The sequence below is a fragment of the Carcharhinus amblyrhynchos genome, chromosome 17 (genome assembly GCF_965287045.1).
Source record: "Carcharhinus amblyrhynchos chromosome 17, sCarAmb.v2.hapA, whole genome shotgun sequence".
Classification (NCBI taxonomy): Eukaryota; Metazoa; Chordata; class Chondrichthyes; order Carcharhiniformes; family Carcharhinidae; genus Carcharhinus; species Carcharhinus amblyrhynchos.
Genome location: NC_137340.1, coordinates 1,192,631 through 1,215,119, shown reverse-complemented (window position 1 = coordinate 1,215,119; position 22,489 = coordinate 1,192,631). Strand labels below are relative to the sequence as shown.

At 47.2% G+C, this 22,489-nt stretch overlaps 1 protein-coding gene across 1 annotated transcript in view; it reads right to left on the bottom strand.

The window, feature by feature from the left end:
- Window positions 1–22,489, bottom strand: part of LOC145354558 (hexokinase HKDC1-like) — a 158,411-nt gene that overhangs the window by 123,940 nt on the left and 11,982 nt on the right. The window contains exons 3-8 of the mRNA XM_080206022.1: window positions 20,929–21,077; window positions 20,722–20,841; window positions 10,757–10,852; window positions 8,186–8,285; window positions 7,931–8,114; window positions 548–703 (exon numbers count right to left, since the gene is read on the bottom strand). Of these exons, the coding sequence (XP_080062148.1) occupies window positions 548–703; window positions 7,931–8,114; window positions 8,186–8,285; window positions 10,757–10,852; window positions 20,722–20,841; window positions 20,929–21,077 (805 nt within the window). The remainder of the gene's footprint in view (window positions 1–547; window positions 704–7,930; window positions 8,115–8,185; window positions 8,286–10,756; window positions 10,853–20,721; window positions 20,842–20,928; window positions 21,078–22,489) is intronic.

Below are 22,489 nucleotides of genomic sequence, written 5' to 3'. Positions count from 1 at the left end.
CACCACCTCACCACCCCGCCCCCCCACCCCACCCCAACCTCCTCACCACCCCGCCCCCCACCCCACCCCAACCTCCTCACCACCCCGCCCCCCACCCCACCATACGCTCATCACCCCACCCTCCCACCACCCCGCCCCCCCACCCCACCCCAACCTCCTCACCACCCCGCCCCCCACCCCACCCCAACCTCCTCACCACCCCGCCCCCCACCCCACCATACGCTCATCACCCCACCCTCCCACCACCTCACCACCCCGCCCCCCCACCCCACCGCAACCTCCTCACCACCCCGCCCCCCACCCCACCATACACTCATCACCCCACCTCACCACCCCTCCTCCCCACCCCATTCCCCTCACAACCCTGTCCCCCCACCCCACCTCACCATCCCACCTCCTGCACCCTCCCTCACCACCCCACCCTCCCACCTTCCTTCCTCCCCTCATCTTCTCGCCCTCCTACCCCGTCCCCCACCTGCCTCACAGCAGCTTTCTGTAAGGTGCTATTTTGAATACTGTTCTGTCACAGTTACTCTGTTGCTCTTACTTCTCCAAAGCGATAACGTCAGCGGTTGCAATGGATCCTTTGGTGAGAAGTTTGGGTGAAAGCTTCCCTTTGAATAACATGCCGTTTCGAATTATGTTCACCATGATAATCCTCACAAGTTCTCCCAGATACAGACCAGAAATCATTTTCTCAAACCTGCAAGATCACAAGGAAATGCAGCGTTAGGTGTTGTCACTCAAGAAGCGAGAATTCTCACAACACCGGGTTAAAGTCCAACCAGTTTATTTGATAGTAATAAATAGAACCTTACACTCACCTGACGAAGGAACACCATTTCCAAAAGCTTGTGGGTTTACTATCAGATAAACCTGTTGGACTCTAACCTGGTGTTGTGAGACTTCTTACTGTGTTTACCCCAGTCCAACGCTGGCATCTCCACATCATCACTCAGTAAGCACATTCAGCACTTTCGTCTCTTCATTTATGTTCCTCATTCTTTCTGGCACAGAGGTCACTGGGTACCAGTGGAGCAATGGGTCCCACTGGACCAAAGGATGCCAGTGGACCAACCATATCTTTGTTTCTTTCTACATAAACCAAGGGTTTGAGTGTTAGTTGTTCAATCATGGGAAACACAGGGAGAGAGGAAGTATCAATGGGATTAGCACCTTTGAAGTGGAGAAATCACCAATTTATCCACTTCAAAGTGGTCAGAACATTGGACTCGGGAGTTGGGATGTCTTATTGAAGTTGTATAAGACATTGATTAGGCCAGACTTGGAATACTGTGTACAGGTCTGGTCACCCTATTATAGAAAGGAAATTGTTAAACTAAAAAGAATGCATAAAAAATTTACTCAGACACTACCAGGACTTAATAGTTTGAATTATAAGGAGAGGCTGGATAGACTGGGACATTTTTCGCTGAAGTATAGGAGACTTGGGGGTGATCTTGTTGAGTTCTGTAAAATGATGAGGGGTGTAGATCAGCTACATAGACAATATCTTTTTCCAAAGGTAGGGGAGTCTAAAACTAGAGGGCATAGATTTAAGGTGAGAGGGGAGAGATACAAAAGTGAATTGAATTCCAGGCTATTAAAAGAAGTCAGGGAGGAATTGGTGAAGGGCTATCATTTTCCAGTCTTCACTGCATGTGGCTCTGGTGTTAGAGGATTGGAGCATTGCTAACATTGTGTACCTTGGTTTAAAAATGGAATGAGGAATAGACCAAATAATGTCAGGCCCGTCAGTCGATCCCCAGTCATGGACAAATTATTAGAATCAAGTCTGAGAGACTGGCTAAACTGTCACTTAGGCATAGATTAATCAAGTATATAGTCAGTTTGGATTTGCTGAGGGACAATAGTGTCTGATTAACTTGAGTTGATTATTTGAGGGGGGAATGAGGATTGATGAGGATAATACAGTTGATGTGATCTACTTGGATTTTGGCAAGGCTTTTGACAAGGTCCCACAGAGCAGACTGGATGTTTGCAGTGGGGTTCCACTTTACTCAGTACTAATTCCCCAGCTTTTTGTGACAGTTTTTGATGATTTGAGAGTGAATGTAGGCAACCTGATTGAGGCATTTGCAGATGATACTAAAATTCGCCATATAGCTTGTTAGAATGTAACCGGTGACAACTTTGAATTGGATGTAATGTGACCAATGGGAACAGGATGTAAGGGTCAGCTGACCCAATAAACCATGGAACCAATCACAGAGAGATGTAATAGTCAGCTGACCAGCTGATTCACTATAAATAAGGAACTATGTAGAGTTGGGGGGAGCTCAGGGTTAGGTTATGTTTGGAGTAATGATGTCCCTTCATTAAACCCTTTCTTTGATTATAAGTTGGAGTAAGTTTTGAGTATTTTCATTAGCTGTGTTTTGAAGAATTCTTTGTGATGAAACATAGCTGACAATAAGGAGAGAATGAAAAGTAGCAAATTAAATTCAACCCAGAGAAGTGTGAGGTAATGCATTTGGAGAGGTCAAACAAGGTAAAGAATAACCTAATAAATAGGAGGCTACTGAAAAGTATAGTGAGACACTTTGGAGTTAATGAAGATAAGACAGGTCAATAAGGTGGTTATGAAGGCCTATGAAATAGTTTAGAACCATAGAAAATTACAGCACAGAAACAGGCCTTTTGGCCCTTCTTGTCTGTGCTGAACCATTTTTTTTTGCCTAGTCCCACTGACCTGCACTTGGACCATATCCCTCCACTCCCCTCTCATCCATGAACCTGTCCAAATTTTTCTTAAATGTTAAAAGTGACCCCGCATTTACCACTTTATCCGGCAGCTCATTCCACACTCCCACCACTCTCTGCGTGAAGAAGCCTCCCCCCCCGCCTAATATTCCCTTTAAACTTTTCCCCTTTCACCCTTAACCCATGCCCTCTGGTTTTTTTCTCCTCTAGCCTCAGTGGGAAAAGCCTGCTTGCATTCACTCTATCTACACCCATCAAAATCTTATACACCTCTATCAAATCTCCCCTCATTCTTCTACGCTCCAGGGAATAAAGTCCTAACCTATTCAATCTCTCTCTGTAACTCAGCTTCTCAAGTCCCGGCAACATCCTTGTGAACCTTCTCCGCACTCTTTCAACCTTATTTACATCCTTCCTGTAACAGGTGACCAAAACTGTACACAATACTCTAAATTCAGCCTCACCAATGCCTTATACAACCTTACCATAACACTCCAACTTTTATACTCGATACTCCAATTTATAAAGGCCAATGTACCAAAAGCACTCTTTACAACCCTATCCACCTGTGATGTCATTTTTAGGGAATTATGTATTTGTATTCCCAAATCCCGCTGTTCTACTGCACTCTTCAGTGTCCTACCATTTACCTTGTCTGTTCCACCTTGGTTTGTCCTTCCAAAGTGCAATACTTTACACTTGTCTGCATTAAACGCCATCTGCCATTTTCTAGTTGGTCCAAATCCCTATCTGAGCTTTGAAAACCTTCCTCACTGTCCATTACACCTCCAATCTTTGTATCATCAGCAAATTTGCTGATCCAATTTACCACATTATCATCCAGATCATTGATATAGATGTCAAACAACAATGGACCCAACACCGATCCCTGCGGCACTCCACTAGTCACAGGCCTCCACTCAGAGAAGCAATCCTCCACAAACACTGTCTGGCTCAATGGATGAAGCCAATGTCTAATCTGATTTACTCCCTCTCCATGTATACCTAGCGACTGAACCTTCCTAACTAACCTCCCATGTGATAGTCACTGAGCTGTTGTGGTGCCCATCTGCTGGTCCAGTTTTAAGCACACACAACAACACAAAGTACTAGGCCACTCTCGAAACATCCAAGAGCAGCCCACGCACGACCCACCGTGTGTATGCCCCTCATTAGACAACAAGGTGGACCGACACAACTGTGGAGTAAAAGAGACAAAACATCAACATGCAGCATTATATTTCCAGTATCGTCCCGAGGCTCTGACCCTTTTTAAAACCGTCTCCTATAACCTTCCATCCCTGTTTCACTCATGTGTCTATCTAAGTAAACCTTAAACAAGTCCAGCGTGCCTGCCTCCACCACCTTACTTGGCAGTGTATTCCATACCCCCACGACCCTCTGTGTGAAAAACCTCCCTCTAGCATCCAAATTATACTTCTGCCCCCTCACCCTTAGCTCGTGACCCCTCGTGATATTTGTCTCCAATCTAGGGAAAAGCCTGCCACTGTTGACTCTATCTATACCCTTCATTATTTTATACACCTCTATCAGATCCCCCCTTAATCTCCATCTTTCTAAGGAAAAGAGCCCCAGTTTACCCAATCTTTCCTCATAACCCAGTCCTTCCATACCAGGCAGCATCCTGGTAAACCTCCTCTGCACTCTCTCCAGAGTCTCCACGTCCTTCCAGTAGTAAGGTGACCAGAACTGGACGCAGTACTCCAAATGCGGTCTAACCAACGTTCTGTACAACTGTAGCATTAGACGCCAGCTCTTATACTCTATACCCCTTCCTATAAAGGTTAGCATTCCGTAAGCTTTCTTCGCAACCTTCTCCACCTGGGTTGCCACCTTCAGAGACTTGTGCACTTGCACTCCGAGGTCCCACTGCATTTCTATACTCTTAATTGTGTCTACCTTTTATCATGTAACTCCTCCCTGCATTATTCCTTCCAAAATGCATCACCTCGCATTTGTCAGGATTAAATTCCATCTGCCATCTATCTGCCCAATATACCAGCCTATCTATATCCTGCTGTGTCGCCTAACAATCCTCCTCACTATCCGCCAATCCTGCCATCTTGGTGTCATCTGCAAACTTGCTGATCACACCACGTACGCCCTCTTCCAAGTCACTTATATATATTACGAAGAGAAGAGGTCCCAGTACTGAGCCCTGCGGCACACCAGTGGTGACAGACCTCCAGCTAGAAAAGGACCCTTCCACTACTACTCTCTGTCTCCTGTTGCCTAGCCAGTTTTCAATCCATCTAGATATCTGTCCCTGTATCCCATGTGCCTTAACCTTTTCTACCAGCCTACCGTGAGGGACTTTGTCAAACGCCTTACTGAAATCCATATAGACGACATCAACGGCTCGTCCATCGTCAACCGTTTTTGTCACCTCCTCGAAAAATTCTATCAGATTTGTAAGGCAAGACCTCCCCTGAACAAAGCCATGCTGCGTATCCCTAATCAGATCGCAACGCTCCAAATGCTTATACATCCTATCCCTAAGAATTTTTTCCAACAATTTTCCTACCACCGATGTCAAACTCACTGGCCTATAATTACCAGGGTTATCCCTACTGCCCTTTTTAAACAGCGGTACCACATTAGCTAACCTCCAGTCCTCTGGGACCTCACCTGTGTCCAAAGAAGAGACAAAGATTTGCGTCAGAGGCCCAGCAATTTCATCTTTCACCTCCCTAAGCAGCCTGGGATAAATACCATCAGGCCCCGGAGATTTATCAGTTTTTATGCTACCTAAAAACCCTAACACTTCCTCCCTCGTAATGGATATTTCCTTCAACTGATCTACAGCTCCGTCCAACACACCAAGCCCCTCTCCTTTGTGAATACCGACGCAAAGTATTCATTCAGGATCTCCCCCATTCCCTCAGACTCTAAGCACAGTTCCCCTCCTCTGTCCCTAAGAGGACTTATTTTCCCTCTAACCACCCTCTTGTTCCTAATGTAAGAGTAAAACGCCTTTGGATTTTCCTTAATCCTATCAGCCAAAGCAATTTCATGCCCCCTTTTCACCCTTCTAACTCCCCTTTTGAGCTCCCTCCTGCTCTCTCTATATTCCTCCAGTGCTCTCTCTGTTCCCAGTTGCTTAGACCTAACATATGCCTCTCTCTTCTTCCTGACCAAGTCCTCAATATCCCCTGTAATCCACGGCTCTCTAATCCTGCCTTTCCCATCCTTCCTCTTTACCGGCACGTCTTTCCTGCAACATTTTCAGTTTTCCCTTGAAAGCCTCCCACTTGCCAACCGTGGACTTACCCGCTAACAACCCCTCCCAATCAGTGTCCTTCAGCTCCTGCCTAATCCGGCTATAGCTCGCCTTCCCCCAGTTTAGCACCCTCCCCTTCGGACGGCACTCATCCTTTTCCATTAGTATCCTAAAGTAGACAGAGTTGTAGTCACTATTAGCCACATGTTCACCTACTGCAACCTCAACCACCTGACCAGGCTCATTGCCCAGAACTAAATCCAGTATCGCCCCCTCTCTAGTCAGGCTAGTTACGTACTGCTCCAAGGACCCTTCCAGCACACACTGAACTTGCAGGGGCCCTGGCAGACATATTTAAAATGTCAGTATTCACGGGGGAGGTGCCGGATGATTGGACGATGGCTCATGCTGTTCAGTTGTTTAAAAAAGGCTCCAAAAGAAATCCGGGAAATTATAGGCCAGTAAGTTTGATGTCGGTGGTGGGCAAGTTATTGGAAGGTGTGATAAGGAATAGGATCTACAAATATTTGGATAGACAGGGACTTACAGGGAGAGTCAACATGGCTTTGTGTGTGGTAGGTCATGTTTGACCAATCTATTAGAGATTTTTGAGGAGGTCACCAGGAAAGTGGATGAAGGGAAGGAAGTGGATGTTGTCTACCTGGATTTCAGCAAGGCCTTTGACAAGGTCCCTCGTGGGAGGTTAGTTAGGAAGGTTCACTCGCGAGGCATACATGGGGAGGTAGTAAATTGGATTATACAGTGGCTCAATGCAAGAAGCCAGAGAGTGGTTGTGGAGGATTGCTTCTCTGAGTGGAGGCCTGTGACTACTGGTGTGCCGCAGGGATCGGTGTTGGGTCCATTGTTGTTTGACATCTATATCAATGATCTGGATGATAATGTGGTAAACTGGATCAACAAATTTGCTGATGATACAAAGATTGGAGGTGTAGTGGACAGTGAGGAAGGTTTTGAAAGCTTGCAGAGGGATTTGGACCAACTAGAAAAATGGGCTGAAAAATGGCAAATGGAATTTAACGCAGACAAGTGTGAGGTATTGCACTTTGGAAGGACAAACCAAAGTAGAACGTACAGGGTAAATGGTAGGACTCTGAAGAGTGCAGTTGAACAGAGGGATCTGGGAATACAGGTACAGAATTCCCTTAAAGTGACGTCACAGGTGGATAGGGTCGTAAAGAGTGCTTTTGGTACATTGGCCTTTATAAATCGGAGTATCGAGTATAAAAGTTGGAATGTTATGGTAAGGTTATATAAGGCATTGGTGAGGCTGAATTTAGAGTATTGTGTACAGTTTTGGTCACCTAGTCACAGGAAGGATGTAAATAAGGTTGAAAGAGTGCAGAGAAGGTTCACAAGGACGTTGCTGGGACTTGAAAAGCTGAGTTACAGAGAGATTGAATAGGTTAGGACTTTATTCCCTGGAGCGTAGAAGAATGAGGGGAGATTTGATAGAGGTGTATAAGATTTTGATGGGTATAGATAGAGTGAATGCAAGCAGGCTTTTTCCACTGAGGCTAGGGGAGAAAAAAACCAGAGGGCGTGGGTTAAGGGTGAAAGGAGAAAAGTTTAAAGGGAATATTAGGAGGGGGCTTCTTCACACAGAGAGTGGTGGGAGTGTGGAATGAGCTGCCGGATAAAGTGGTAAATGCAGGGTCACTTTTAACATTTAAGAAAAACTTGGACAGGTTCATGGATGAGAGGGGAGTGGAGGGATATGGTCCAACTGCAGGTCAGTGGGGCTAGGCAGAAAAATGGTTCGGCACAGACAAGAAGGGCCAAAAGGCCTGTTTCTGAGCTGTAATTTTCTGTGGTTCTATGATTCTACTCATTCACTGAAGATCAATGTAGAACAGAGATTAAATCTGGAACCCTTAGGAGAGGTCATGACAAGGTCAGAAGACTAATATCAGAGATCAGCAATGTGTAATGAAGATATCAACTTACAGCTGCTTCCCTGGGTTGATGGAGCCAGCGTCTACTTCTTTATCATAAACAGTCCTGATGTCATCCAAAGAGCCATTGTCACCGAATGAGCCCCATTCAGTGTTGATGCACATCCTTCCTTCATCGCCCTCAACAGCACTGATGTGCCGCAGCTCCTCCATGTAACAAGCATTCGTACCTGTACCTAGTGGAAGGCACATGCGCTTATTCCAGACCTCAATTTCATGCAAGAAAGTAAATTTTTCAAATACTTACCAATAACAACACCAACTTCACAGTACGGGTCATCAAATCCACCTGTCATCATTGTTCCAACTGTATCATTCACTAACGCCAACACATCCACTTCAAAGTCCTAATAAAAGAGTAGAAAAAGCAGCAGCTTTTGGATATTAGCTTTATATTAATTCCACCAAATGGGACATTAAGTGACATATCCTCTCAATAGGACAAACACTCCCAGGACAGGTACAGCACGGGGTTAGATACAGAGTAAAGCTCCCTCTACACTGTCCCCCCCATCAAACACTCCCAGGACAGGTACAGCACAGGGTTAGATATAGAGTAAAGCTCCCTCTACACTGTCCCCCCCATCAAACACTCCCAGGACAGGTACAGCACAGGGTTAGATACAGAGTAAAGCTCCCTCTACACTGTCCCCCATCAAACACTCCCAGGACAGGTACAGCATGGGGTTAGATACAGAGTAAAGCTCCCTCTACACTGTCCCCCATCAAACACTCCCAGGACAGGTACAGCATGGGGTTAGATACAGAGTAAAGCTCCCTCTACGCTGTCCCCTTCAAACACTCCCAGGACAGGTACAGCACGGGGTTAGATACAGAGTAAAGCTCCCTCTACACTGTCCCCCATCAAACACTCCCAGGACAGGTACAGCATGGGGTTAGATACAGAGTAAAGCTCCCTCTACACTGTCCCCCTATCAAACACTCCCAGGACAGGTACAGCACGGGGTTAGATACAGAGTAAAGCTCCCTCTACACTGTCCCCCCATCAAACACTCCCAGGACAGGTACAGCACGGGGTTAGATACAGAGTAAAGCTCCCTCTACACTGTCCCCCCATCAAACACTCCCAGGACAGGTACAGCACGGGGTTAGATACAGAGTAAAGCTCCCTCTACACTGTCCCCCCATCAAACACTCCCAGGACAGGTACAGCACGGGGTTAGATACAGAGTAAAGCTCCCTCTACACTGTCCCCCCATCAAACACTCCCAGGACAGGTACAGCACGGGGTTAGATACAGAGTAAAGCTCCCTCTACACTGTCCCCCATCAAACACTCCCAGGACAGGTACAGCATGGGGTTAGATACAGAGTAAAGCTCCCTCTACACTGTCCCCCTATCAAACACTCCCAGGACAGGTACAGCACGGGGTTAGATACAGAGTAAAGCTCCCTCTACACTGTCCCCCCATCAAACACTCCCAGGACAGGTACAGCACGGGGTTAGATACAGAGTAAAGCTCCCTCTACACTGTCCCCCCATCAAACACTCCCAGGACAGGTACAGCACGGGGTTAGATACAGAGTAAAGCTCCCTCTACACTGTCCCCTCATCAAACACTCCCAGGACAGGTACAGCACGGGGTTAGATACAGAGTAAAGCTCCCTCTACACTGTCTTATTCAAACTGGGGGTTGAATGAAGTCAGGGCGGGGGGGGGGTGCACACAAGGAGGCTGGGGGTTGGGGTGTGTGCAATGGGGGCGGTGTGGGCTGGGGGTGGGTGAAGAAGGGAATGGGGCAGGTGAGGGAGGGGATCAGGGAGGCAGGGGGCGGAGTGGGCAAGGGAGACAGTGGGCGAGGGAGGGGGCGGATGGATAAACGAGGGAGGGGATGGGGGGACGTACGAGGGAGGGGCGGGGGGGCAGGCGAGGGAGGGGGCGGGGGGGCAGGCGAGGGAGGGGGCAGGGGGAGCGAGGGATCAAGTGAGGGAGGGGGCGGGAGGGGGAGGGCCAGACGGCAAGGGGGGACGGGGCGAGGGAGGGCAGGGAGCAGGAAAGGGAGGGAGAGTGTGGGCGAGGGACGGAGGGGGCAGATGAGGGACGGTGGGAGCGGGCAAGAGGAGGGTAGGGTCAGGCAGGTGACGGCGGGCGGGGGAGGGCAAGGGGGTCCTGTGGGGAGGGTGGGGGCGAAGAAGCGAGAGCAAGGGGTGAAAGGGAAGAAGCGAGGGATTGGCGGGCAGGGCCAGGGGCCGGCGGGGAGAGCAAGGAGTTGACAGGGAGGAAAGTCGGGGGGCGGTGAGGGGGGGGGTTCGGGGGGCGGTGAGGGGGGGGGGTTCGGGGGGCGGTGAGGGGGGGGGTTCGGGGGGCGGTGAGGGGGGATTCGGGAGGCGGTGAGGGGGGGTTCAGGCGGCGGTGAGGGGGGGTTCGGGCGGCGGTGAGGGGGGGGGTTCGGGGGGGCGGTGGGGGGGGTTCGGGCGGCGGTGAGGGGGGGGTTCGGGCGGCGGTGAGGGGGGGGTTCGGGGGGGCGGTGAGGGGGGGTTCGGGGGGCGGTGAGGGGGGGTTCGGGGGGCGGTTGGGCAGTGGTGTGGGGGGGGGATTCGGGGGGCAGTGTTGGGGGGGGGGTTGGGTGGGGATAGATGGGTGTTTAAACAAGGTCTCCTCTCTACAGGCAGAATGTTCGCTGAGTTTTTTCTTCAAATTTTTCCTCTCTCTGACCTCCCCAAAGATAAAAATCAGTTTCTCAAGAAAGTCAAAACTTACTCAGGAACTGATCTCCTGTAACTGCTTTCTGAAGCCAGCTCACATTGCTCATCAGCAGTTAGATTTCAGAAAGAGGTTTAAATCAGATTAAACTGACCTCTCGTTTTGCAAGTGCTTTGCGTAACAAAGAGACAACATCTTCTCCTTGGACTCCTTTAACTGAGAATCCTTTTGTCCATGAAATGAGAATACCCTGAATTGGAAGATAATTGGATATCAGAGATAGAACACAAAATATTCACTCTCTCATTCTGTCTGACCAGTGGCCCCTCTCCTCCTTCAGCAAAATTATTTTCCTAAAATGCTGGACAGTTCACTTTGAAAACTGGCCACCCTGTGCTGTGTTTGGAGTCAGTGAGTGCACTGCGGGCGGCACGGTACCACAGTGGTTAGCACTGCTGCTTCACAGCTCCAGGGTCCTGGGTTTGATTCCCAGCTCAGGTCACTGTCTGTGTGGAGTTTGCACATTCTCCTCGTGTCTGTGTGGGTTTCCTCCAGGTACTCCGGTTTCCTCCCACAATCCAAAGATGTGCAGGTTAGGTTGATTGACCATGCTAAAATTGCCCTTTAGTGTCCAGGGATGTGTAGGTTAGAGGGATTAGCGGGTATAATATGTAGGGATATGGGGATAGGGCCTGGGTGGGATGGTGTTCGGCGCAGCCTCGATGGGCTGAAGGGCCTCTTTCTGCACTGTGGGGTTCTATGATTCTATGACTGCAGACTCAGATAACTCTGTCTTTCCGTGAGTTTGCTCAGTGAAACATGGCTGTTCTCTGATGGAGCTCATCTCTGTATCAGTGCTGAATATTTCAAAGTTAGACCGAACACATTATTTAATAACGCTGTGAAACACCATGGATCTCTTATTGCTCAAGAAACTCTGTACACAAGTGGCTGTAAAGGGTCAGATATCCTCACGAGCCTGTAGTTTAGGAGAACACAAACTCTATTTGCAATGCAGGAACTGAATGGCACTGAGGACAACACCATATATCACTGGGAGATGGGAGTCTATTTCATTCTGTTTCGTTCATTTACAGATGTGGCACTACTGATTGGCCGGCATTTATTGTCCATCCTTAGTTGCCCTTGAGAAGATGATGTTGAGCCGTTTTCTTGAACTGCTGCAGTCCATGTGGTGTAGGTACATCCACAGTGCAGTTCGGAAGGGAGTTTCACGATTTTGACCTAGCAACAGTGAAGGAATGGTGATATATTTCCAAGTCAGGATGGTGAGTGACTTGGAGGGAAACCCCCAAGTGATGGTGTTCCCATGTATCTGCTGCCCTTGTCCTTCTAGAAGGTAGAAGTTGAGGATTTGGAAGGTGCCTTGGTGAATTGCTACAACACATCTAGACTGCACACCCGCTGTCATTTTTTGTCAGTTCTGAAGGGATTGAAGGGGTGGCAACCAAGCAGGGCTGCTTTGTCCGGATAGTGCTCAACTTCGAGTGTTGGACCTGCACTCATCCAGACAAGTGGGGAATATTCCATCACATTCCTGACTTGTGTCTTGTAGATGGTGGACAGGCTTTGGAGAGTCAGGAAAGGAGTCACTTGCCACCAGATCCCTAGCCTCTGACCTGCTGTTGTAGCCACTGTGTTTATATGGCGAGTCCAGTTGAGTTTGTGGTCAATGGTAACCCCAGGGTGCTGATAGTGGGACAGCAGTTGTATGGGATGCCCACTAAATGGCCACAGAAACAATACGATCAAAGTTCCTCAGGCTTATAATTGCCCTGACTTGGGGTAGGAATATTGAAATGTGTGGGGAGTGACAGATTGATGCACTGAGGTAGAATCAACAATTTGAAACCTTGCCTGCCCACTGCCGATGGAGCTGGTGCCTAAAATCAAAGTGAAGAGGCCATTCAGCCCATCGAGTCTGCACCAACATGTGTGAAACACCTGACCTCCCATTTAACAACACTTGGCCCATATCTTGAATGTTATGATGTGCCAAGTGCTCATCCAGGTATTTTAAAGGGTGTGAGGCAACCCACCTCTACCACCTTCCCAGAGTGTGCATTCACTACCCTCTGGGTAAAAAGGTTTTTCCTCACATCCCCCTCAACCTCCTGCCCCTCAGCTCAAATTTATGTCCCCTCATGACTGACCTTTCAACTCAGGGGAATGGCTGCTCTTTATCCACTCTGTCCAAGCCCCTTTCCAGTAGCTGAACCCTATCAACCCAATCCTGACACTGAGCTCAGGAAGTGGAAAGCGTTCCACTTTCCAGCAGCCCTCCCCTTCTAACAAGAACCATTCTTAAAAGAGATCCTGAATTTTCCCCTGTTGGGTATGCAGGATGTGTGGGACTAGAAACAATCACATTGTCCATTTCTGCCCCAGAATAGCAAAAAGATACAATTTCATGCGAGCTTGACAGTACAATGGCTGCTACACAGGCTGCTGCAAGGGAATAAACTTCTGATGAGTTTACCTGTGATATTCCTGATGTCTTCTTGGGTAGCACAGTGGTTAGCACTGCTGCTTCACCATGCCAGGGACCCGGGGACAGTTCCAGCCTTGGGTGTCTGCGTGAGTTTCCTCCCACACTCCAAAGATATGCTGGTTAGGCTGATTGGCCACGCTAAATTGCCCCTTAGTGTCAGGGTAAATATGTGGGGTTATGATAAAGGGTAAGCCCGTAAGGAGTATAGAGTCACAGCGAGACCTGGGGGTGCAAGTGCACAAGTCTTTGAAGGTGGCAGTGCAAGTGGAGAGTGTGGTGAAGAAAGCCTATGGTATGTTAGCCTTTATAGGAAGGGGTATAGAATATAAGAGCTGGAGTCTAATGTTGCAGTTGTATAGAACGTTGGTTCGGCCGCATTTGGAGTACTGCATCCAGTTCTGGTCGCCTTACTACTGGAAGGTCGTGGAGACTCTGGAGAGAGTGCAGAGGAGGTTTACCAGGATGTTGCCTAGTATGGAAGGACTGGGGTATGAGGAAAGATTGAAGAAATTGAGGCTCTTTTCCCTTGAAAGACGGCGACTGAGGGGGGATCTAAAAGAGGTATATAAGATTATGAAGGGTATAGATAGAGTAAACAGGGGTAAGCTATTTCCTATGATAGAGACACGTAGGACAAGGGGCCATGGACTTAAGGTGAGGGGGGAGAGGTACAACACAGATATTAAAGGGAGGTTTTTCACACAGAGGGTAGTGGGGGTATGGAATGCTCTGCCAAGTAAGGTGGTGGAGGCAAACACGCTAGAGTCATTTAAGAGTAACTTAGACAGGCACATGACTGAGTTGGAGATGGGTGGATATAGGAGATTGTTTTAAATAAGGGTCATTAGCATTGGGGTGTCCCTGGTAATGTAAATGGGTATAGTATGATAATAATGTTTTTTCTCTTTTCGTTCACAGGTTTTAAGTCGGTCCACCTCGTGTCCAACGAGGGGCATACAGGCGATGGGTCGTACTGGGGCTGCTCTTGGTTGTTCGAGATTGGCCTAGTGCTTCATGTCGTTAGCGTGTGCCTAAACTGGACCAGATACTGGGCAAGACGACAGCTCAGTGACTATCACTGATTGCTGTGCAGACACATGGATTTGGGCCGGTGTCTGTGGGAGTTTGCGCATTCTCCCCGTGCTTGCGTGGGTTTTCTCCGGGTGCTCCGGTTTCCTCCCACACCCCAAAGATGTGCTGTTAGGCTGATTGGCAGGAATAAATTGTCCCTAAATCAGTTTCCCTCAATCTGGATGGCCATAAAACATTAGAAAGGGGTCATGGGTGGAGAGGGGCACTGGTGGTGTTGAGATGGCGGCGTGGGCTCGTTGGGCCGAAGGGCCTGTTTCCCGGGCTGATTTTGTTCTTTGGGATTGTGGTCAGTGCAGACTCAATAGGCTGAATGGCCTCTTCTACACTGTGGGCATTCTATGATTCTGTAATTTGCTTGCCTATGTTAACAATGTTCTTTTTCTTTCACCATTAGGTGATTTCAGGAGTTTGGGGGTTGGGGCAGATGTATGGTGGCGTGGCTTCTTTAAGGAGCATTCCCTGAGGACCATGTGATCAGGCTGGACTCTATGGGGAGTCAAGGCAAAAAGCTGAACCAATAGGTACGTATCCCAGGTCGGGGAGGGTCCTCTCTGAGGCTTTGATATAAATAAATACTTATTGTTGGTAATAAATCCTTTGCTACTTGAGTGGTAACCCTTCCTATTCACAAAGACATCTGATGGCCACATGAGGAAGCAGACCAGGCAGCTTGTAAGGGAATCGCCCGAGTGCATCCTTAGAAGTAGTGGTAGGGGGTTCGATAGTGCGGAGTGCAGGCAAGTCTTTCTGCAGCCATGGATGTGACTCCAGGATACTGTGTTGCCTCCCTGGTGCCAGGGTCAAGGGTGTCACAGAGCGGCTGCGAGGCAATCTAAAGGAGAGAGTAACCAGTCAGAGGCTGTGGTTCACAGGTCACAGGCACAAAGAGTGATGAGGTCCAAGCAGACTTTACAAAGTTAGGTTGGAAATTGAAAAGCAGCACCTCAAAGATACTACTCTCCAGGTGACTCCCGGTGCCGTGAGTATAGGAATAGGAGGGGAGGGCAGATGAATGTGTTACTGAAGAGATGGTGCAGGAGGGAGGTCTTTATATTCCTGGGGCATTGGGGCTGTTTCTGGGGGAGATGTGATCTGTACAAACTGGATAGGTTGCACCTGAACAGAAACGCAATCAACAATCTCAGAGGGAGATCTACTCACGTTGTTGGGAGAGATTGAAACCAAATTGGCAGAGGGATGGGATCCTGACAAGCAGCTCAGAGGAGAGAGAAGCTGAGATGGAATTAGAAGTTTAAAAGCCAGCAGGCAAGCCTGAAAGGCAGAGGAAACATAAGCTAGATAAGAAAGAAGTGAGTTAATGAAATCTGTTTTAATACAATGAGTCTGAGGAATAAAATAGGAGTGAGGGTACAGATAGGTGTGTGGGATTTCATAGCAATGACTGTGACTTGGCTGAAAGATGGGCAGGATCGGCAGAACAACATTCCTGGTTTTGGGTATTCAGATGAAACAGAAGAGGGGATAGAAAGGGGGTGAGGGGAGAAATCAGAATATTGATCAGTGATTCCATTATTGTACTAAAGAGGAACGATATCCTGGAAGGATCATCAAATGAGGCCATTGGGGTAGAAGTAAAAACACAAAAGGAGCAAACACACTGTTGGGTGTGAACTATAAATCCTCCTGTCAGAGAGACAGAGAGGATCAAATATGTGATTACATCACCAAAATATGTAGTCATTATAAAGCAGCAATAATAGGGGATTTTAACTATCTAAACACTAGTGGGATAGTTCTCTGTGTGAAGTAGGGAGGGAGCAAAATTCTTCAATTACATTCAGGAGAGCTTTTTTTTAACCATACATAGAACATCCAAAATGAGAGGGGGAGATTCTGGTGCGAACACCTGGGGATGAGTCTGAGCAGGTGGAAAATAGGCAAGCATTCCAGAGATGAAGACCATAATTCAGTTTGATTTAAGATAGTTATGGAAAAGGATAAAGATGGACCAGATATAAAGGTTCTTAACTGAGGAAAGGCTAATTTTACTCAGGTAAGATTCCATTTAGCCCAAGTGAACTGGGAGCAGTTACTTGCAAATAAATCTTGTCAGAGCACTGGGAGGCCTCAAGGAGGAGATAGTTAGAGCACAGGGCAAATATATCCCTATAAAAACAAAAGGTGGGACCAGGACCACAGAACCTTGGATCGAGGGGACATAAAGGTCAGGATGAGGATGTTTATGGCAGATACTAAGGGCCCAATATGGCAGCGTCTCTAGAGGAATATAAAATTGCAGGCTCCTCTGAATAGACTCAGAACCCTACAGTGCAGAAGGAAGCCATTCTGTCCATTGACTCTCTGACAGAGTATCTCACCAGGCCTCCTGCCCTGGCCCAAACTCTTAACCCTACACATTTAACATGGCTAACCTACACATCTTTAACTTCAAAAGGAAATGAGGAAACTAAGAGATCTTTGGCAGGTAGAATAAAGGAAAACCCAAAGGGTTTTTAAAAATCTAAAAAGAGCAAGAGAATAATTAGGGAAAATGTGTAGTCAATCAGGCACCATTCTGTTAACGCATGTGGACTGGGAAAATGTGGGCAAAGAACTCGATGAATACTTTGTGTCAGTCTTCATTTTGGAAAAAGAGAATGCAGGAATAGACATCAGGGTGGAGGATTGTGAAATATTAGAGGAAATTTATATTGAGACAAAGGAAGTATCCGTAGATTTAGAGTCTTATAAGAGGATAAATCCACAGCCTCGGATGAAACCTATCCCAGGCTGTTGAGGGAGGCAGGGGAGGAAATTGCAGGGGAACTGGCATTATTTTTTAAAATCCTCACTGGTTACAGATGAGGTCATGATGTAGGGATGCCGGCCTAACCTTCCACACACCTGACGAAGGAACACCGTTTCCGAAAGCTTGTGGGATTACTATCAAATAAACTGGTTGGACCATAACCTGGTGTTGTGAGACTTCTTACAGATGAGGTGCCAGAGAACTGAAGGGTTACTAATACTGTCACATTATTAAAAGGGGGAGGTAGGAATAGACTAGGGAATTATTCCCCAGTGATGGGGAAGTCACTTGAAAGAATTCTGAGGAGCAGAATATATCTGTACTTGGATAGACATTGATTAATTAGGGGTAGTCAGCATGGATTTATTAAAGGAAGGTTGTGTTTGACATATTTAGTTAATTTTTTTGAGGCGGTAACCAGGAATGCTGATGAGGGTAATGTGTTTGGTGTGGTATATAGGAACATCAGTAAGGCTTCTAAGGTTTCTCTTGGTAGACTGTTCAAGATAGTATAACCTTTGGGAGCCAAGACAAGGTGGCTCATTGGATCTAAACTTGTCTGAGAGGCAGGAAGCAGAGGATGACGGTGGGGGGATGTTTATGTGACTGGAAGTCTGTTTCCAGTGGGGTTATGATGGGGAGATGTTGGTGTTGGACTGGGGCAAACACAGGAAGAAGTCTCACAACACCAGGTTACATGGGCCTCTGATCTTTGGGTAAACGTTCTCCAAGGCGGCCTTCATGACATATGACAGCGCAGAGTCGCTGAGTACAAACTGATAGCCAAGTTCCGCACACATGAGGTTCATGTTACACCATCAATAACCCCCATGACTTGCCTGAACTTGCAACATCTCACTAACTGTCCTGTCTGGTGACAATACACATCTCTTTAACCTGTGCTTAATGCTTTCTCCACTCACATTGTCTGCACCTTTAAGACTTGAATAACAGATTAGCTGTAAAGACGTGCATTCTAATCAGTATTCTGTAAACTGTGTGTGACTTCATATGCCCTGTTTGTGATCAGAACTCTCCACCCACCTGACAAAGGAACAGCGTTCCGAAAGCTAGTGGCATTTACTACCAAATAAACCTGCTGGATTTTAACCTGGTATCGTGAGACTTCTTCCAGTGAGGTTCTGCAGGGCTCAGTGCTCGAGCCCTTGTTATTTGGGGTGTACAGTAATGACTTGGACTGCATAATTCTGGGCACCACTTAAAGATGTGAATGCATTCGAGAGAGTGCACAAGAATGGTTCAAGAAACAAACGTGATGAGATAAAACATTTTCATACAGTTGATGATTTGAGTCTGGAATGCACTGCCTGGAAGTATAGTGGAGGTGGGTTCACTCAAGGCATTCGAGAGGGAACTGTGGAGGGGTGTGGGAAAGGGGTGTCTTGACAAGTACATGAATGAGATGGGAATAGAGGGGAGGGGGTTTTAGTTCAGTCGGGAATGATACTAAATCCTGACGCTCATTTGGAAAGCCAGTGTAAATATAATGGACAAAATGGTCTCCTTCCACACTAGAATAATTCTGTGATTCTGAAAGCCCATTTACTGTATGTTGGATTACTAGTGCATGCTGCAAAGTATTAATCTTAATATTCTGAATTTTTTTTGGAATTGCATTATATTGGGGAAATTGATTAAAATTACCATCTGTTGATTTTGATTCCATCTGTGTGTAATTTGGCTTGCAATATTTTCACTCATTAAAGTAGGTGGCGAGGTTTGCTTCAAAAACCCTGTGGATTTTGCAATGTTACTGTTTACTTTGATAATTCTGTGACTATTTAAATGTTATACAGATGTGAGGTAATGCATTTTGGAAGGTCTAATACAGACAGAAATATACAGTAAATGGCAGAACCCTTAGGAGTATTGATAGGTAGAGAGATCTGGGTGTACAGGTACATAGATCACTGAAAGTGGCAATGCAGGTGGAGAAGGAAGTCAAGAAGGCACGCGGCATGCTTGCCCTTCATCAGCCGGGGTACTGAGTTTAAAAATTGTAAGTCATGTTGCAGCTTTAGGATCTTAGTTAGGCCGCACTTGGAATATAGTGTTCAATTCTGATCACCACACTACCAGAAGGATGTGGAGGCTTTGGAGAGGGTACAGAAAAGATTTACCAGGATGTTGCCTGGTATGGGGGGCATTAGCTATGAGGAGATTGGGGGAACGGCAAATTGTGCGGAGGGTGTGGAGAGTCTGCAGAAGGATCTAGATAGGCTGGGCGAATGGGCCAGGAAATGGCAAATGGAATTTAATGTTGGCAAGTGTGAGGTGGTCCACTTTGGTAGGAAGAATGGTAGGAAGGACTATTACTTACGGGGCGAAAAACTGCAGCAGGCGACGGTGCAGAGGGACCTCGGGGTCCTTGTGCATGAGTCGCAAAAACCCAGCTTGCAGGTGCAGCAGGTGGTCAGGAAGGCGAATGGGATGCTGGCCTTCATAGCGAGGGGGATTGAATATAAAAGTAGGGAGGTCTTGCTGCAGCTGTATAGGGCATTGGTGAGGCCGCAGCTGGAGTACTGTGTGCAGTTTTGGTCGCCGCACTTACGCAAAGATATTTTGGCCTTGGAGGGAGTGCAGAGGAGGTTTACTAGGCTGATACCGGAGTTGAGGGGGTTGAGCTATGAGGAGAGGCTGAATAAACTGGGCTTGTACTCGTTAGAGTTTAGAAGAATGAGGGGAGATCTCATTGAGACGTATAAGATGATGAATGGGATGGATAGGATAGAGGTGGAGAGACTCTTCCTGCTCAGAAAGGACAGTAGGACTAGGGGGCACAGCCTCAAGATAAAGGGGGGGCGGTTTAGAACAGAGTTGAGGAGGAACTTCTTCATTCAAAGGGTGGTGAATCTCTGGAATTCTCTGCCCGTTGAAGGGGTGGGGGCTGCCTCGCTAAATATTTTTAAGATGCGGGTTGATGGGTTTTTGATAAACGAGGGGATTAAGGGTTATGGGGAGAGGGCGGGAATGTGGAACTGAGCCACGACAGATCAGCCATGATCTTATTGAATGGCGGGGCAGGCTCGAGGGGCTAGATGGCCTACTCCTGCTCCTATTTCTTATGTTCTTATTATTTTTGCCCAGTGCACAGGCAGTACATTTACATTTCGTAGAAACATAGAAAATAGATGCAGGAGTAGGCCATTTGGCCCTTCAAGCCTGCACCACCATTTAATATGATCAGGCACTTTTGGTATCCCATTCACACTTTCTCTCCATACCCCTTCAACCCTTTAGCCACAAGGGCCACGTCCAGCTCCCTCTTGAACATTTCTAATGAACTGCCCCCAACAGCTTTCTGTGGGAGAGAATTCCACAGACTCACAACTCTTCCGCATCTCAAGCCCTGAAAACCTCTTATTGGCACAGTGGTTAGCTTCACAGCGGTTAGCTTCACAGCTCCAGGGACCTGGGTTTGATTCCCAGCTCGGGTCACTGTCTGTGTGGAGTTTGCACATTCTCCTCGTGTCTGCGTGGGTTTCCTCCGGATGCTCCGGTTTCCTCCCACAGTCCAAAGATGTGAGGGTTAGGGGGATTGGCCACGCTAAGAAATTGCCCCTTAGTGTCCAGGGATGTGTAGGTTAGAGGGATTAGTGGGTATAATATGTAGGGATATGGGGGTAGGGCCTGGGTGGGATTGTGTTCGGTGCAGACTCGATGGGCCGAAGGGCCTTTTTCTGCACTGTAGAGTTCTATGATTCTATGTTTTGTTCTATGTTACCTCATCCAATTTGCTTTGTTTGCAGGGAAAGGAAAACGTTAAGCCGAGAGGAAGCTTTTTATCCTTTATTTCCTGTTTCGTAATGAAATCTCCCAGGCATTCAACAATGTGATCGAAAAGCTGCAAGACAGGAGGAACAAATGGTCATGAACGGAGTGAGTTACCAGTCTGTCAGTTGTAGATACAAGCTGTTATATACGGAGTTACCTGTTGGCTTGTGCCGCTTTTCACTTCCTCAGGCATCGGATAGAGTTGGCTGAATGTCTGGACCACTTGTCGCCCATCTTCTGATACTTTGACCCTTAACACACGGAATTCAGAGCCCCCCACGTCCAGGGCCAAAAAATCTCCCTTTTCTGACACAAAATGAAAGTTGGTATCGGACATTCAGTAATAGAAGGACAATAATGAGCTTAATATAATTTATATTGATATAGAAAATTACAGGAGAAATTACTGGGACTAAAAGCTGACAAATCTTCTGAACCTGATTTTTACCTTCTTGAGTCAGTTGATTCGTGACCTCAGACTTTTGTATCTTTCTCCTGATGAAGGTAGAAGAGAAAAAACCAGAGTGTGTGGGGTCCTTGATTATACCGACTGCTTTTCCCGAGGCAGCGGGAAGTGTAGACAGAGTCAATGGATGGGAGGCTGGTTTGTGTGATGGACTGGGCTACATTTACGACCTTTTGTAGTTTCTTGCGGTCTTGGGCAGAGCAGGAGCCCAGACCAAGCTGTGATACAACCAGAAAGAATCTTTCTATGGGGCGTCTGTAAAGATTAGTGAGAATCATAGCTGACATGCCAAATTTCCTTAGTCTTCTGAGAAAGTAGAGGTGCTGGTGGGCTTTCTTAACTATAGTGTCGGCATAGAGGGGACCAGGACAGGTTGGTGATCTGGACACCTAAAAACTTGAAGCTCTTGACCATTTCTAGTTTTTCACTCAGAGGGTGGTGGGTGAGTGGAATCGGCTGGCGGTGGTGGTGGAGGCGGCGAACTCAATAGGGTCTTTTAAGAGACTTCTGGATGAGTACATGGGACTTAGTAAGATAGAGGGTTATAGGTAAGCCTAGTAGGTAGGGATATGTTTGGCGCAACTTGTGGGCCGAAGGGCCTGTTTGTACTGTAGTTTGCTACTCACTTGCTCTTTACATACATACAAAATGCCTCAGGACTTTCCTTAATCCTGTTTGCCCAGGACTTTTCATAACTCTTTCTAGCCCTCCTAACTCCTAATTCCTTCCTCAAGTCCCTTCTAACATCCTTTATACTCTTCAAGGGCTTCATCTGTCCTCAGCCTTTTAGACCTTACAAATGCTTCCTTTTTTTTGACAAGACTCATAATGTCCCTTGTTATCCGAGGTTCCCAATACTTACCAGACTTATCCTTCATCCTCATTGGTACATGCAGGTCCTGAATTCCAATCAGCTGACATTTGAAAGACTCCCATATGTCAGATGTTGATTTACCTCAAACAGCCTCCCTAATCTTCCCTCCCTAGATCCTGCCTAATGTTGTTAGAACATAGAAAAACTACAGTACAAACAGGCCCTTCGGCCCACAAGTTGCGCCAAACATATCCCTACCTACTAGGCTTACCTATAACCCTCTATCTTACTAAGTCCCATGTACTCATCCAGAAGTCTCTTAAAAGACCCCAGCGAGTTCGCCTCCACCACCACCACTGCCAGCTGATGCCACTCACTCACCACCCTCTGAGTGAAAAACTTACCCCTAACATCTCCTCTGTACCTGCTTCCCAGCAC